Raw genomic sequence first — 18427 nt, 5'->3', positions numbered from 1 at the left:
GTTGAAGCAAGTAATTGAACAAATACTTACCTCTCCTTTATAATAGTACTTATATTTAAATTGTGTATACAAGTGACACTAACAAGATGGCGACTATAGATTATTTCGTTGTAAATTTAAAATATATTGATTTTGTTAAATTATGTTTTCTGGGACAGAGCAGTATAGTAAATATTCCAATAAATTAAAAACAAAAATACGACAAAGCATTTAAATGAAATAAAACTAATAAAATGCGATGTATAAAAGGCATGCAAAATAAAACGCAAAAAAAAAATTAATAATATTTATCCAGGTTTATTTCTTAACATTTAAATTATTATCTAATAACACTTTATAACCATGTAAATGTAATGCGAATTGTTGAACTTGACAATCAAGTTCAATATTTTTACAAAAAAAAAATAGTTTAAAATGCGATTTGTTGATCATCTTTGTCAGGGATGTGTACTATATATGTAGAAAACAAATCTTAGTAGCTTGTCTGTAAAAGTCATTGTTTTTTTCTGAGCTTAAAATTATTTACCAAAAATGTTACAAGTAATCAGTTGTCATTTGAAAATAATATTTTAAATCACAACAATATATGTGCATGTACCAATTCTTTAAATTTAGAAAACAATAACATATTTCTAATTGTTTGCTTTAAAACATAACTTTGTGATTCTTTAGCAAAGTTAAAGAATTTAAAAAAAAACTGCTTCTTTGAAACTGTGTCATTAATTTATGTTGGTTTTAAATGTACATAAATTAAAAAAAAAATTATGGATTCATGAAGTACAATGGTAAGATGGTCATGTATTTAACGAAGGTTATAATTTCAACATTGAGCTTCGTCATTTTTAAAATAATGTAAGTTGAAGATAAATAATAAAAGAAAAAGATATAAGTACTTATAATGTACCTTTAAAAAGGTAACTTTGAGGCAGGCAAGAGCGCTGACAGTTAACAATTTTTAAAATAAAATTATAATTTCAAAATATGACATATGAAAAGGCAGAGGCATAAATAACAAATTGGCGGTAAACTTTCTAACCTAAAAATTATAAACTGGAAAACAAATACTGTAAATAAACTTACAACTATACTAGTGTTGTGAATATAATACAAAATGTCTGAATGCCGCCTATTCGTTGTGTTTGAACATGTTTTACAACATCGAAGTATTACATACTACATAAGTGAATTGCATCGCAATTAATAAACATTAGGTGTTTATTGTAAAAGATAAATAGGAAAGTCGAATTTTGTAACACCTCTGCCAAATTATTAATTTTATTGCAATAATTAAACCACATTGAAAAGGAATAACCGCCAAACATATCCCACTAACAATTATAGATTAATGTAGGCAAAAAGGAAACTTGCCATTTGATTCAATAACACCTAAAAATGGGCAACTAATTAACAATCACCAAATAATCAATTCAGATTATACCACATCACACATAATAGTAATGTACTAACAATGTATTATGGTTATATAATTTTAAAAATATTTTTTTTTGGTATAAAAATTACAAAATCATCTCGTTCACATACAATATATATGTCAAAATTATAGAGTAGATAGAATTTTCGAGGATGGATATAAAATATACTCTGCATGTGGTTTAGGCGGGCAATGTGAGTGGGACTTGTATCGGCATTATTACATATTGACGAAGCATATTCTGCTTAATTTCTATTGTACCAAGGTTCAAAATCGCTCCACGCGCCTTCAACACATTTGGATATTATTCGGTGGCGCTCACATCGTTGACGTCGACGGGAATTGACGTAGTGAAGGTAGGCGTCTCTAGTTCCTCATGTTTCTTCATTTTAAGCGCCTGTAAATTATAATTACGGCTATTTAACTATATTTTTATAATTACTTATCGTACGGAAATTAGATTTTTTTATGAAATTAAATTTGCAAATTTGAAGCTTCCTTTTGTCGCCTGCAACATAATAATTAACACACAAGCATTAACAACCCTAAACAAAACTATTGTTAACAATTACATCCGATATAAATTTGTAAAAGTATATTTGTAACACAGACAAAGAATAATAATAATTTTACTTATTTTGGGTCAGTTTCATAACACCATATTATAATAAGTTAGTTGTGAAAAAAAAAAACACTAAAACATGTATAAAATTTAAACAGAAATGTTAATGTAATATTAATAATAAAACCAAAACCGAGTCAAGGTCACAACACCGATGTAAGGCGGAGAGGTTAATATGACAATAGGACGGGTTTTTTGCCAACACGGTTACATTAATGAGATGAAGCATTAGAGCTTTTAGCTCTGCGCCCGCTGACCAGGTTTATGTGAGTTGTTTCCTTTATAGCATTATTTTTTAGACATGACGACGATTTTGTGACGCTGACAGGACGAAAAGTTTAAATAAGGATCATACAATATTTTGTGATATTTAATGTCGCACTTGTAATGAATTGTTTCTCGATGCCTACAAAAATACATAAATGCCAATGCAATTTAGGTAATATAACAGTAGCAGATTGAGTATGTTACTACTGTTAAAAATAATAAATGTTCAAGAGCGCAAGAATTATGTATCAAAATATTTACTTTCTTAATGCATACAAATAGGTGTGGAAAGTATTTAGATATACACAAATTTTTGTCATTTCTTTTTTGAGGGTATGAGAATAAAAGTTACAAGTGTATATTTTTTGCACCCCATGCTTGTGTTTTAAAGAAAAATTTTAAAATAAATTAGTTTTCTAAATGTCTAAAAATAAGTTCTTCTGCAATTAAATGAATTAAACAATATTTAACCATAGGTAAATTCAATTTTTTAATATTTTTTTACAGTATTTACGGCCAGATTTAGATGTTTTTGAGCCAACAAAATAAAAGAACTGGATATAAGAGAAATAACCTAATATAATAAACGCAATAAAACCCGTTTCGTTCATTTGAATACTCCACAGCTAATGAAACAAATTCGATTAATGAAATGTATATCTCCCATGTATCCCCAGGCGATGAGCGTTGAATGGTTTTGCACACAGAGATTTTCATCTATGTTCTGAATATCACAATGTCTCTGGAACTATATGATGTAGACTTGCAATTTGGTAGGAATATTCCTCCCGCTAAGTAGATGCGGCACGAATTAAATTTATGATACATGTTTAACCAGCAAAGGATTCAAGAGGAGATCACTAAAAATGTAAAGTAGGCGAGAATATTTTTTTGGCTTGTTAAATATTATATTACCAAGGATTGTATTTTTTAAATTATACCTACAAAAGGCAGCACTGGTCTCGCCAAGTGGGCTAGGGACAGCTGGCAGTATTTACAGAGTACATAGAGATATAACATTTTATTGTTGAATATTAATGTGTTACTCGTAATACGTAGTAGGTAGTAAGCACTGCTAGTAGAAATGTTATAATACTTTTGCCATTGAAAATGCTTTATACTTCTTTCTACACTCACCCTATATTTAAAAGAATTATTGATTCATGTACATCTTCAAATTATTAATAAAGTTAGGTAAGGAACAGCACTAACAAGAAAGATCATCAGATCAACTGATATAAAAATGGAAATTATTTGGATATTTATTACATTTTTACTATGATCACATAAAAAGAGTTGCATTTGCATTTGATGTGACTGAAGTAAACCTGCCAGCCGATTTTGACTTTTTGCAGCTTCATGTAATTTGTAAAAAAAAAAAAAATTACTCTGGACAATCGTATTCCTGTTATATCGATGACAAAAAAGACCTTAGTCAATTAAAAAGCTAATTTTATGTTAGGAATGTGTAAAAAGGAAGTTTTTGTGCTATTTTTTAAATTATTCGTCGATTATAATTATTATTTGGCATCGGTAGAGTTTCCTAATTTAAGGTACATTTCTCGATGTTTATCAGAACGAAAAAAGTATACGAATCAATCGTAATGTACCTATACATTTCAATCGTTAAAAATAGTAGAATGTAGTGGCTCGAATCGAGGTTCTGCAATCCGCAAAAGCCACAAGGGCAGCAGTGAAAGTCCGATTATAAAAATGTAATGTACATATATAAAGCGTAGTATGTCTGCAAGATTAGATAAAGCCGCAGCCGCACAAAGCAGTCAAAGTGATATTGGACACTCGAATATAAACTTTAGACGAGTATGGAGTGGCGCGATGGGAGGTATGCAAAGTGAGTGACGCAAACTTTCCACCCGCAACGTACCGAGGTCGTGTCGTCGTCGATCCTTTGTCGTGTCGGCTTCGGCGACATGAGCAAACCTTTTGTCGATAACTGTAGACGATATTCATAGTAGAGACATAGGTTAAAGTAGGGGCGCACAAATAGATAATACCATAGTCATCCCAAATTTAGAATATTTTTTGTACATACAAATACATCAATAGAGAAATAAGACAGTAAGAGCCGTAGCCCCCGAAATGGAAATCAATATAACAGAACATAAATACCAAGAGATTTTTTTTTTACTGAAAAGGGTTTCGACGTTCTAGACCAGGAAGAATTAAATATGGAGAAACACTACATTTTTACAAATTTATCTTAAATATTGTTATTACGTTTAAAATATTGTTTTTTTTTTTCCTTTAACACTAATTTATTTTTAGTATTCTGTGAAACTATGTATTTATATGATTTACGAGAAGATATTGGGTCCTACTCCATTTTAATTCCATTTGGCCTTAATATTAACGTAACATTTTCAGATGTTAACTGATAATTTAAATTAAAACACTTCGATTTCTTATGCAAAGAATTATAAAAATAAGGAATTGAAAATATATTTAACTTGACGTTTAAAAGCGCGGGAAATATTCTGAAAATGTCACCAGGCGCACAGATAATAAATATGCGTTGTATACCTGCTGAAGTTTATAATGGTTAATGATGTCTTGGTCGGCGGGGCAGCTCTGCGTGAACGCGTCCAGCTGGTACATGTGGTACATGTAACGCCAGAGCGCGCGGAAACTTGTCTGTAAAGAAATATATTATCCGTGTGAACATTTTGACACCTATTAATGAACAAATAAATAATTTCGTGTCTTGAATGACTCCTGGTTGTACTGTAGAGTATAAGAAACATTATCATAACAAATATTGAATATTTTAGAACAGTTTTTAAAATTAAAAAAAAAATACGCACCGGAATCTCAAAGTCCACAAAGTATTTTCCCGCGACGCGGATATGCTGTAAACGCGGCATCAATTCACAATCGAAACAGCACATCGTATCGCCCGTCAAGAACCTGAAATTGTCAAAAAACTACTTGATGACGATCTAATTTTTTAACCTATACTTAAATTGTTGTTTGTAAATATAACCATTAGTTTACACAATTTTTCCTCTTTGAGCCTGACGATGGATTTAGGGGTAATTTATCACGTGGACAATTCTAGATCTGTTCTTAATGGCAATGCCGTTGTGTTATGGTATTTGAAAAGTTTTTACATAATTTTCACAAAAGGTGTACAAATATAGGTGTTTAGCACAAAGCTTCCGGAGAGAAAAGATACACCATATACACTTTCCACGCGATTGTGCTTCGAATTTCTCTCGTGTTGGACGATATTGCAGTGGACAAGTCGTGACGTAATTGTTTGATACGCATATCTTGGACTCACCTCGTCCCCCGGCGCTCGAGGAGTGCGTCTATGCGGCCCAGGTGCGCGCGCAGGGCGGCCGACTTCTGTTCGTCTTTGCGGACCAACACCAGCTTCAGTTTCGAGTACAGGTTCTCGATCAGAGAGGCTACTTCTTTATCCTGAATGTGAAAGGAAGTTCCAATTAGGATTGGATTTTTTTAATTAATTTAAATGAAGAGGTACACAGCCATCTTTAACATCAGTTGTTTTGATGTGTCAACTTGAAAAGGTTTTGATTTTTTTAATTTGTGAATTGACGGTTATCACGAGGCGATCTCAGGCACGAACCACGTTCGATATCGGCACAGATATTGTAAGATAGTTCGCGACAAAAATTCTATTACAAATCGCGATCGCCAGTTGTGTTATATCATGAAAGGAGGACGAGGAAGATCACGTAAGAATGATATTGATGTAGCAATGTTATATTCCACTTTAAGTGTTTAATAGTAATCACTTGTATAAAAGTGAAAAAATGACAGAAATGCCTGATTTGATAAAGGACACTGTTCATTCTTAAGTATTATCACCTAAATAATGATATGCTTAGCTACAAAGGCAACAGAGAAGTAAAAAATCACATCACATTCTGGAAGCAAAGTTCCGAAAGATATTTAAAGTCATTCAAGCCACGCTACGAATATGCAGCTAATTATGACTTTACCTTATCACCCGGATAAGGCTTGTGTCTCAGCAGTTGAAAACTGCACAGCAGAGCTTCCCAGATTTTTACCCATAAACCACTTTTAAAATATAACTCGTTCTGGTGGACTATCTGCAGCTACATTTCTACTATATTCTAAAAACTCGACAAAAAATGTAAACATTAGATCTAAATTTGAAAATTGCGTTACGGATTTTATGTACTGATATTGGAATATATCAATTTTTACAAGTAACAGTTGTTGAGCTTCTTCAAATGTCATCTGTGTACATTGATAGGTGAAGTAATGCTAACATTTTAGTTCTTCACATTTCACTTCTTCATACCAATGTATACCCTAGAGTCGCCTGAGGACCCATAATTACCTGAACGAATAGATTGTGGCCGCCAGGCACGGACTTCATGATATGCCGCTCGATCTTCTCGTTCTCAAGGATTGCCAGTCCGTTGTCGATGAGGATCGGGGGATGCGTCGCTTCGAAATTGGTACGGAAATCTGGCGGTGGCTTCTGCATGTCCACTGTTGTCACCTAGAACATTGTTATATTTTTTTAATAAAACACTACTTGAAAGTATCATTAATGAATTCTAGCTGAGAATATTTAAATTTAGAGAGTATATAGAACTATCCACATGTCTCCTACAAGTAACTATGTGAGGCGCGGTACAGCGGTTCCGGTCAGATTATATCAAGAACGTAATCTTTTTTTCCGAGGGAAATCTTTTAGATGCTCATCAACCCCTACGCCTAAGGGTTATATGCAATTTTTATTCACTCAAAAGCTTCGGTGATTGCCCGTGCACTTTGTAAAGGAATCCGATAACATCTCTGGTATAGTTTTTTTGCAGCAGTACTTCGCGCTGTCCTATTTTGAGAGCTGTTCAAAGTTCTCGCCATTTATTGTTATCATGATGATTCTAGACCACGTCAATACATCATCCTCATGATCACTGAAGCACCTGGGATCATTATGTCTAATCTAATCTATCCCTTTCAATATAAACTGAACAATATAATGAAATTGAAATTTGCATGAACTTCTAGTTCATGCAAATTTTTTTCAATGCAATAATGAATAAATGTAAACTCACTTTTAAGCTGATCGTCTTCAACTCGGCTAAGAGGTACAGGTCCATGAAGTACTCCTGGCAGAATAGACATGCTCCCTTTCGCCGTCCATCGATCGTCGATGCCTGCAACAATAGATACCTTAGTTTTATTTGTTTATTTATTTCAAATAGGTACACCAACAGCATGTAACATAAGCTTACATTAATTTCACATAAAAAAGTACAAAATGAATATAGTAAGTTTAATTCTTGTCGCCTAACACGCACAGCCCTGGCGATATTTATGCTAATTTATATTTAAAGTAAATAACATTATAAAACAAATGAAATGAAAAGATTTATTGACAAAAATTATTTACAGTTTAGATTTGGCGATATAGATTAACAAAGTTTACTTATTTCTAAAATTTCTATTTCCTATAACCCTCACACTAGGCTAAGCCTGTGTCGTGAGGATTATGTATAGATGAGTTATCACTAATTTTTTTTTTTTTTTTTTTTATTTTAGCCGATTTAAATCCAGGTTATTCTCGAGTTCGCCATAGGACAACGAGGCAAGCCAGTTTGTCACGATATTTTTTACCTCGTAGATTTTCTTGTTTTTAATGTTACATTGCATCGCCACTCTGTTATATGTAAACGCCTTGGCAAAGAGACCGTGGCGTTGCGCGAAGGCAGTATTCACCACTGGCATATTCACTCTGTAGACCCTTTTATCTCGTAGATATTTGTACTCATCAGGGGCAGATAATATTTTGCGGTGCGTCAACAGCGTGCTTTTTAAAACGTAAAGCTTTCTTACGCTAAGAACGTCAGCCTCTTTGTACAGTTTGTCTGTAGAATATTTATATGGCTTCCTAAGCATGGTTTTGAGGACTGATCTTTGTGCTCTCTCGACTTGGATCATGAAGGTTTTGGCAGCACTCCCCCAGCATGTTATACAATATGTTATTATTGACTGGCACAATGCGTAGTAAATTGATTTGAGGGTTTCCCGATTTGCTACATCTCTAACACTTCTCATTACTGATATAATCTTTCTGACTCTTGAGGAGAGAGCCTCTATATGGAATTTAAATGAAAGGTTTTCATCAATATGAACTCCTAAATATCTGAGGCACTTCGTACGTTTAAGCGACTCACATGAGCAAACTCCTCCAGGACATGGATGATGGATTTTGATAGAGGTTTCATCCGGTGCTGAGGCCGCTGACTTATGGAAACATATATATTGAGTCTTCTGCTTGTTCAGAGTCAGAAGGTTCTGTTCAAGCCATTGCGAAATAAGTATCATCCCTCGTTCAGTAGCATTACAGGCAGAGTTCCAGGAGGGGCCGTGGAAAACCACTGCCGTATCATCGGCGTAGCAAATAATCTTGGCATTTGTTAAGGGGAGCTCATGAATATTGTTAATGTAGAGGAGAAAAAGAGTCGGACCCAAGATGCTGCCTTGAGGAACGCCGAAATTTATAGAATGTTCCGAGCTAGTAATACTATCAATCTTTACACGCTGTCTCCGTTGTGTTAGGTAGCTTTTAAACCAATTTAAAGCAGTTCCACGAATTCCAACGTTCTCCAGTTTTGGTAAAAGTATGGGGACAGAGACAGTGTCGAAGGCTTTTGCCAAGTCTAGAAATACGCTGACACAACATTGCTTTTTATCAAGGTGTGATGAGACTGTATTGGTAAGTAAAGTAACTGCATCTTCAGTACTTTTGCCTTTACGGAAACCGAATTGGTGGTCAGAAATTAAATTTTGGGACTCAAGATAGCCAACAAGACGTTTATTCATAAGTTTTTCAAGAATTTTAGAAAAGGTTCCTAACAGTGAGATCGGTCTGTAGTTTTCCACAGTATCCCTTGGTCCACTTTTATAAATTGGGCACACCGAAGCAATTTTCCAGTCATGTGGAAAGATGCCACTTGAGAGGCTTAAATTTAGTATATGAGTTAGTGATATCATAATCTCATTTCTGGTATACTTTATTAATGAGTTTCCAAAACCATCCATGCCGGGTGCTTTACCATTTTCTAAATTTATAATCAGCTTTTCAACTTCCTCGTGATCTGTTCGAATAATGAAAAATGAATTTGCTGGTGCGTTTCGCACTTTAATTTCTTTCATAAGATCCACCTCTCTTTTACCCAGATTTGAGAGGATTTTATCAGCTAGTTTTTTGCCAACTGTCGCGAAATGAATATTCGTCCAATCAGCGGACTGTTGCATGCTTTGGCAGTTATGTAGTGTAAGTAATTCTCTTGCAGTTTTATTTTGACTAGTAATATTGCAAATGTCTTTTATAGATTTCCAAAGTTTTCGCGGATTCTTTAGGTTTGTGGTCAGTTCCCTTTCTTGATGTTCCTGTTTTATCTTACGTAATAGGGTTGTGAGAAAATTATGGTAACGTGTGTAGGTAATCTTAAGTATTTTATTGTCGGGGTCTTTTTTAGAGTTTAAGTGTAGTTGGTCACGAACTCGCATACACTTCAATAGTCCTGGTGTTATCCAGGGCTTCAAGTTTTGTTTGCTTCTGCTTATTTTAATTTCCTTCGAATGTCTATTAACAATATCCGTAAATATACAATTGAAGGTTTCATTTGCTTTATTAACATCGTTTATATCACAAACGACAGACCAGTCGATTTCACTTAGAGCTTTTTTAATTGCAACAAAGTCCCTTTTGATAACTAGACGATTTACACAATGGTGTCTTGGTTTTTGTATCCTCAGGCCAGCTATTACTGGATAATGGTCTGTTATATCACTTTGACATACTACACCAACTACGTTTTGATAACTAACCCCTTTAACATAAATATGATCAAGACATGAAAGCTCACGTGTCGGTTCCGTTATAGCTGGGAGAAAACCACGTTCTGCCATAAAACACTGGTATTCTAAGCTCTGTAGATTGTTTGAGGTACTCAGTATGTTTAGGTTTATGTCACCAACAATAACAAACGGTACATTGTTTCGATCAGTTTCATTAATATATGTTTCTAGAGAAGTGAGAAAAGGGTCAATGATTTTAATAGATGGGGATCGGTATATGCCGAGTACGTGAATCATTTTGGGAACGGTTATCGCTAAGCAGACTGCATCGTCTATTGATGGTTCTAATGCTATTGCATTCAAAGTATCTTTTACATATATAACCACTCCGCTATTTTGGTTTAAATATTTTTTTGTATGGTACGAATTATAACCCGGCAATTGTGGAACAATAAGTGAGTCATGGAGCCAACATTCAGTTAAGACTAACATATCGAAAGGGACTTTTATATTTTTTAGGGCTACTTGTAGGATATCGAAGTTTTTATGGATGCTTCTTATATTTAATGAAAAAATTTTAAAATTATGGTCCGGTACAACAAATTCTCTAATTCTAGTACAGTCAGACACAGTTTGACAATGAGGATTTATGGAGTCTAGGTCTGAACCTAGTTTATCGGTAAAAGTATTCTTTAAATCACTGTCGGATATATTACTCAAGTTTATCTCTCTATGTTCATTACAGATAGTTGAACAAAAAATACATCTAACAAGAATCAGTAGACACAGACTTATGAATAAGATTTTCCAGGTCTTTGTGGGATCGTATAAGTATCGCCGGTTTCCCTTCGCGTTGTCGGACGTATATGGCACCATGTATACACCAGCAGAAGTTATAGCCGTGTTGTTTAGCTCTAAGACGGGCGTCTCGAAATAAAGCTCTATTTTCTTTAGTCAGTCTCTCATTAAAAAATATACGTTTTGGTGAGCCAGATATATCGAGGTCGGAACTACTCAAGTTCCGTCTTGATTTTATTGCCTTTAGGAAGCGTACTACAACAGGACGTGGCAGTTTAGCTCCATCCTCTGGTAAGGCTGGTGTCACCGGAGGACGACGCGGCCCAACTCGGCTGATCCAGTCTATGTCTTTTTCTTCTAATTCTACCCCCACCTTTTTTGCGGTCACGAGTATCGTGTGGTATAGATTTTCAGAAGCTGTTTCGGGCATACCAACTATTTCGAACTCGTTTTTTAAGTTGTTTTGTGTCTGGGTAGAAAGTTCCTGTTGTAGACTTAGAACTGTAACCTGTAGCGATTCTACCTCCCGTTCGCGCTTTTCTAAAAGTTTAATCCGTTCTTCTGCTGCATTCCATTTAAGCATTACTTCCTCTAGTCTTTCGTTTGTAAATGCAATCGATGTGTTAAGTCATCCAGTTTATTTTTAACTGAGGTGAACTCAGACGTTAGTAGGCGTAGCTGTTCGACTGAACAGCTACGCCTACTAACGTCTGAGTTCACCTGACAGCTGACTAGCTGGCTCATTTCAGATCCGTTTTGGTCAGGCTTTTTTCGGAGGGTAATGTTTTCTGGGGCAGAGCGGATGGGTGTGAAGCTGTTGTCTCCGCCCTTTTTTTGTGAGGCACAGCACTCAGGACACTTCCATGTATGTTTTTTCTCGTTGGTTATGGCTGCTACATTTATGCACAGTGTACAAAAACTTTTTCCGCATGTTGACGAGGTACATTTAATGGAGCCCAGTTCTTTAATAAGCTTAGCGCATCCCGCACACTTCATGTTTATAGTATGTGTATACTAGTAATTTAAAGTCTGAAATTATAAAATTGCTTCTCAGAGACAAGCGGGGACAAGGTTGCGTTGCTCCAACTTAGCGCTACTTAGTCTTTGGCGCGAGCGTCACAGAGCAAGTTGCCGGCCGGGGTCACGGTGCATACAATATTCGCACTTAACTATAGTGCGCAATGTTTTGAATTGTACGCGCAGCAACGGCGACCAAAATTTGCTTCGTCACTATGAAATGATTGTTGTTTATTATTTTTGAACTTTTGTACTAGATATTATCTTAGTTAGCAGATAAAAATTATAGTAGTCGAAAAATTAAGTGACTGTAACACACACACAACGATAGACACGAGAACTGATCGCTTTTTAATAACTTATTTGAATAATAATCAGGCTGGTTTTTAACACAGTGGTTACCGTTTGACTGACAACTGACAACTGACAGTAAAACAGTAAAACAATATTAAACAGCTCTCTAAATATTTACAAAATAGGACAAGAAGAATCTAATATATGTTAAATTGATAGTAGCTAAGATTTTATACTTTCGTTATAATAATATTATAGAAAAAAGAAAAATTAATGTGATCCATAACTAACATATAATTTTCAACGCATTTGATGACTCATTGATACTAGAGAACGGCAAATCTCCGATGTATTTGTTATCATACGATATAATTCATTTTCGTTAGCGGAAAGACGTCTAAAATTATTACGTTGCAAGGTAAAAGTCTCCCTTGAAGATTACCACGATGTCAACTTTCAGCGTGGGAAGTCCACCTGGTGGTGACCCACCCACGCCGCATCTTTCGGCTTGTTATTAAAATTATTTTACAGAAAATAACAAAGATAATAACTGAATTTATCCTAATTGATTATTATTCTAAAACTTGTAGAAATTGAATACGACAGATTATGTATACATTAATAAATCAAGCGTGTGTTCGTGAAGGTTAAATGACATAATACTTTAAATAAAGTTAATTATATTGTAATGCTATGCAACACTAATTGGTTAACCAAGATACAGGCCTTGCCTCGTTCATATATTCCTAGTTATTCCGATGTTTAAAATAATTTTCTATAATTTTATTATTTTGTCTTTTATTGTTAGTACCGACTTTCTTTTTCACAATCTTAATAGTTGCTTTATTGTCACTTTATTTAGTTAATAACTGGTAAAACAATTAGATTATAAATTATTGTAATAGTAAGCCCATTGGTCAATTAAAGTTAAGCCTTAAGAAGGTACAGACGTGACTTTTGTCAGTTTTAAAAAGGAACATTTTACTATTGTGCTGCCGAAATCGCTTTACCACGTCATAAAAAAACTGACACACTGCTGCGAGCGTTGACGATAGACTGACGGAACTATATACGCCCCCCTCTCGCCGCGTGCATACCTAAGGCGCGGTACAGTGGTTCCGGTCTAATAAGGTTCATGGGTAATTAGAGTAACATCTATAAATTACTATTTTCTTAAGACTTATATACTTTAGTAAGCCTCCTTAGCTTATTGCTGGATGTAATTATTCTAATCGTTAAATTTTATTATTGTTTCTGGAAGATTTACTAACTAGTTAAGCAAATGTTTTTAAATAGACAGTTGCCTAATATCTCTTTGAAATTTATTATTGGACGGTCATCGCGCGAGTTTAATTGGTCAGAGACGTTAATTACTGGAAACGAGACATTTGACCTGCGTCTTTAAGAGTAATGGCGCCTTATCCTCATGGCTCCTCTATGAAATGTATATTACCCGTACAGAATATTATCTATTAAATTTAAGTGTACAATGTCTTATATATAAACCGGTAATTTTATTATCTATATTATACCTGATAGAATAATCGTCGTAAGACAAGCTATTGTATTTAATGTACCTTGAATTAAATTAAAATGTATTTAACTTGGTAGTTTTTTATAGGATATCATAAACTTCAGTAATTAGCGACTATATTAACATGGGTCCAAATTATAGTACTGTTATAAAGCACGAGATACAGAACCCTCTTAACAATAAACACTGAACACTAGGATCAAGAACACGTGTGACTTTTATAAATTTATGTGTACGGTTCTCGGAAATTCTAACCGAGTACTATCTCGAAGTTACTAGAACCTAATCCGTAGTATAAATAAGTATACTACCTATGACGACAGTTCAGTGTTGCTTTTCGAGTTATAAGATTAGAATCTATGATCAGTGATATAAAGTGACTATTTAGTACGTTATTTGGACAGTGATTTATTGAGCGATTTGAAAGCGTAGTTTGGACTAAGCCAAAGTATACTTTGTGTTAAAGTAGGGTGACTATCTGATTTGTGAATAAAGGACTCCTCGTGAACCAGTGGTGTTTCATTTCGAGTCAGGACCCACAATACGGAACAGTAATATAGCGAATAAGCAGGTTGAAGTGGCAGTTGATACGCCTCTGAATGCGCAGAATAGATGGCCGTTGGGGCTTTAATGGATTTGAGGCTACGGACTGAAACCGCACAAGTCATCCGCCCACTAATTGGACAGATGACTAGGTTAATGTCGTTGGAAGATGTTTGAAGCGGTGCTTTTGAAACCGGAGGCCCTAAGTCCAATATAAGAATTCAGGTTTTGCTTATTTATAGAAATAAATCTTAAAATGACGTACTATAAGCAACATAATAAGTACACCGAGGTTGCGTATGTTAGACGAGACCTTCGCTGAGTATTCATGAGGCCATTGTAAAGTATTATACCGTAGCGTGGCTAATTGTGTAGGCTGAGTTCATCACGAGGGTACCTGGTCAAACAGTGTATTCAAAAGTTTGGTCTCCGTAACACTATTTATTTATACTCTAAATATGAATATACTTTGTTCTCTATACTCGTTACTACAGTCAAATCACTTTTCGTTCGATATAAAGATCGCATAAAAGAAAACGCATATAAAAATCACTAAAAATTTCTAAAGCTCGTATAAAAAAAAAAATTCGGAAGCCTATTAAAAAGTATCTTTTACAATAGGAACCGCATAAAGTCTCACAAGTTTGATAATATGCTGATGACATAATGAAGTCCCTTGCGGTAAACTGTTTCAAATTCGATTTCGTCACTTGAAGATACTACCTTAAACTCATTTAAGGTTGACCTTTTGTTCAGTTACAATGTAATGCAGTGTTTCCCACGTGAGGTCCACGCCCCACAGGGGAACAATTTGATTATTCAGGGGGGCAAATTGAAAGTGTATTCGACACTGTTTAGGAGCAGATAAAAGGTTGAAAAATATTAATTTTATCAGTGATAAGTTATCGCGACGACTCTTGTATGTTTCAGTAGCTATGGTATGTAAGATCTTACATACTTAATTATTTGATAATTTAGACAATTATGGAACATATATATCTCACGAAAAGAATGTACAGCGCTCCTTTGTGAACGAATAAAAGGGAAAGACAATAGTCTGATGCTTGTTAACTGATCTATAATTGTAAACGGTAAAGATGTGTTTCCATGTGGCAATTTTATAATGTTAGCAACTGGACATACTTTTTTAATTTAAGGCCTCCGCTATTGGTGACCTGTCGTACTTCCCCTATTCTAGGTACAAAGAGTTCACAGTCACAATAATAATTTAATCACTAAATTTTCTTATTTCCATACTCTTCTTCGTTCCGTATTAATGTCAACCATTCATTCCTCTTTTATTCGTCACAAATTCTTGTATTTCATTTCATTCTTTATATTCCTTTCATACCTCGCCTCATATGGACATATTTTATAGTTTTCTCGGTTGACAAAAAATGGCGTTCATGTCCTCACCTCATGAGATATGTAAGCAGCAGGATAGGAGAGATAGATAAATCTAAAGCCGTCTGACCTGAAATATCTCGTGTGCGTCTTGTCAATTACGATCGAGACGGATTAGTCTCTGTGATCACATAACACAGGCGGTTACTAGCACTTCCGCGCATGCTCTATTAACTCTGTCTTAATACGGTATGGTAGATTGGTTTAAGCTTGCGTTAATCTAATCAAGCTATCAGTTAGCTGTGAAACATGTGTTAACTTGAAATTTAACACAAGCTAGTTCGCAATATACAACAATACAAAGTAGCTTTGGCTGATTTATAGACACATATTAACAATTTTTCTTCTTCTCTTCAGCTAACAGACGCCCACTGCACAGCACAAGCCTCTCCTAAAATCGTAACGATGTCCGATCTTCCGCTTTCTGCATCCAGCGACTTTCCTCGACCTTAACTATATCTTTGGTCCCCATAGCGGAGATCCTACTAACGCTGCGTCTACATTCTTCTTCTTCTCCTTCTTCATCTTTGGGCTACCATTCGAGAACTTTTAATTTTCCTTAAAATTCATTATATTAGTAAAATTATTGATTTATTTAAACTTTATTGTACACCATAGCTATAACTAAAAAAATGGAAAAATTCATATGGTCCAAGAGGCGGTCTTATCGCTCGAGGCGATCTCTACTAGACAACCATTTATTATCTATAATTAAATGGCGGGGTAAATCTTTTTTTTTTTTTGGAAGCCGTGCCTAAGATACAGTAACTTCTCAAATTTAGCATTTCTTTCATTCCGGTCATATTTAGTAACATACCATACCGTTAAACTCAATATTCTAACATAACCACTTAACAATGAACTATTTGGCAATTTTTCCCTTTTTAATGCCTTATACGAGAAATGTTTTGACATAAAAAGAATTGTCCGATCAAACTGCCTCTCGTATGACTTGCAGTTGTTGCTTAGTCACGTATTGAGTTCACTGCAGACTGCCACTACATAGCACCGCACTGCTATAAGCCTGCCGCTCCATTTAACATCAATTGAACTATATTTACATCGTCACTGTTTAATACAAAAAATATCAGATCGTGTCACCATCATTATTTCAACTTAGAACTACTACCTATACATAGGCCTCCCCTTTTCCCTCCCCCAGATTTCTAAAAAGACCAGCCAAGGATCTGTACATTTGATGGGTGGATTTATGGATGGTTCTACTCTTAGTTTGCCGGTTCGTGGTTTCCGTACGTCCACTGCTACTTCAACCCTCGAAACCTCGAGACTAATCGACCTGTCCTATATCCACCATGTTGCCTCAAACCCGTTAACCCTTAATAGCCTAGAATTTCAATTTTGATACAAATCTTTTAAACCGAATGTTCACATTACTATTACTTTTTTTTATAGGTTGGCTGTACGAATTTTACTGTTGTATAATAATCTTTCCAACGAAATTAAAAAAAAAATCTATTTTTCCCTTCATCTAGACTTTCAAGAAAACACAGTAATATTAAAAAAAAATCACTTTCGTAAATCAGGCTATTAAGGGTTAAATCTACAAGTACCACTTGGATAGCATTATAAGTCAAATAAAAAAAAAACTGAGGATCTTTTAGTGGATAGGTAGTCAACATAACTCTATTTTCCTCCCAAACATAGGGTAGCTTGAATATCCAGACCACCCACACTAGGTTTGGTATATTTAGTTATATAGGAGAGTTACCAGGGTCAAAGAGAATGAAATGTACTAGGGACAGACTCGTGCTCGCGTGTACCGGGCTGTAATGAAATTCGAGAGTGGACGTTGCACAACGGATCAGCTGGGCCGGCGCGGCGGCTGCGGGGTCATGGTCCTGCATTATATCGTTTCGTTTGTCCTTTCTATAGCGAACTAAAAATTGTACCAGCGTGTACTATCGTACATTAATTATTGGTGAATGTAAAAGCTTAAAAAATGTGAATGTATAGCTTTCAACAAAAAGCTTCATAGCTTTTACACCTATTCGCAATCACCTGCCCACAATGATGAATATGAAATATATAACATTAATTTACATTTTTCTTTTGCAATGAGAGAGGTTATTACTTCCGGCAGTACTAACTTTAAAGATACAGATAGTAAACAATAATTATTTTAATACGTAGAGTTAGTTTATTTATTATTTCGTAAATTGATTTTTGGATTGGGTTTACCACACATTAATTGAAAGCAAATAAGCTATCTATACACCCCTTTGAAGATTTTACACCTGATTCCAATGAACCTGTATATGTTATAACGAAATGGAACAACATATGGTGCAAATTACCGGAAATGTCCTACAACAGTGCTAACATAATGACACAAGATAATGATTTATCCACGTAATAAATTAATTATTAACATATCTCAAAGATTAGTCAAGTTTGGATGCGCTTTAGGTACGTTTATACAGACGGTCTTGGGTTGAGAGACACATTTTATTAACAATAAAATAATAAAACCTTTATATTATTATTATTGCTACTTGTTTGTTATTAATTGGTTGGAAAATAATCTTTAATTATTATAGTAAACACAGTTCTAACCTAACTTACGAGTTTGCCTAGTATTTAAATATTCGTAGCCGAAACGTCACTACGATTCGAATTTCAAACGTAATGAATGTTATGGCTATCAGTAAAATGTTTTTTTCGTATT

General features: G+C 34.7%; 1 protein-coding gene across 2 annotated transcripts in view; it reads right to left on the bottom strand.

Moving 5' to 3' along the window:
* Positions 1–272: 272 nt before the first annotated feature.
* Clic (chloride intracellular channel protein 5) overlaps positions 273–18427 on the bottom strand; it is a 77910-nt gene continuing 59755 nt past the window's right edge. Inside the window, exons 2-8 of one of the 2 annotated variants that reach the window (XM_068761486.1) lie at positions 7400–7501; positions 6673–6837; positions 5623–5762; positions 5144–5246; positions 4863–4973; positions 4207–4275; positions 273–1829 (exon numbers count right to left, since the gene is read on the bottom strand). In XM_068761486.1, coding sequence (XP_068617587.1) covers positions 1737–1829; positions 4207–4275; positions 4863–4973; positions 5144–5246; positions 5623–5762; positions 6673–6837; positions 7400–7501 — 783 coding nt within the window. In that variant the 3' untranslated portion in view covers positions 273–1736. The remainder of the gene's footprint in view (positions 1830–4206; positions 4276–4862; positions 4974–5143; positions 5247–5622; positions 5763–6672; positions 6838–7399; positions 7502–18427) is intronic. The other variant, XM_068761487.1, reaches the window with a different exon arrangement.

This window comes from Battus philenor, unplaced genomic scaffold (assembly GCF_028537555.1).
Source record: "Battus philenor isolate CCGP_79_NKW_IND1 unplaced genomic scaffold, ilBatPhil1.0.hap1 SCAF_15, whole genome shotgun sequence".
In the NCBI taxonomy this organism is placed as follows: domain Eukaryota; kingdom Metazoa; phylum Arthropoda; class Insecta; order Lepidoptera; family Papilionidae; genus Battus; species Battus philenor.
The sequence above is the reverse complement of the archived record's forward strand: the minus strand, read 5'-3'. Positions and strand labels throughout refer to the sequence as shown.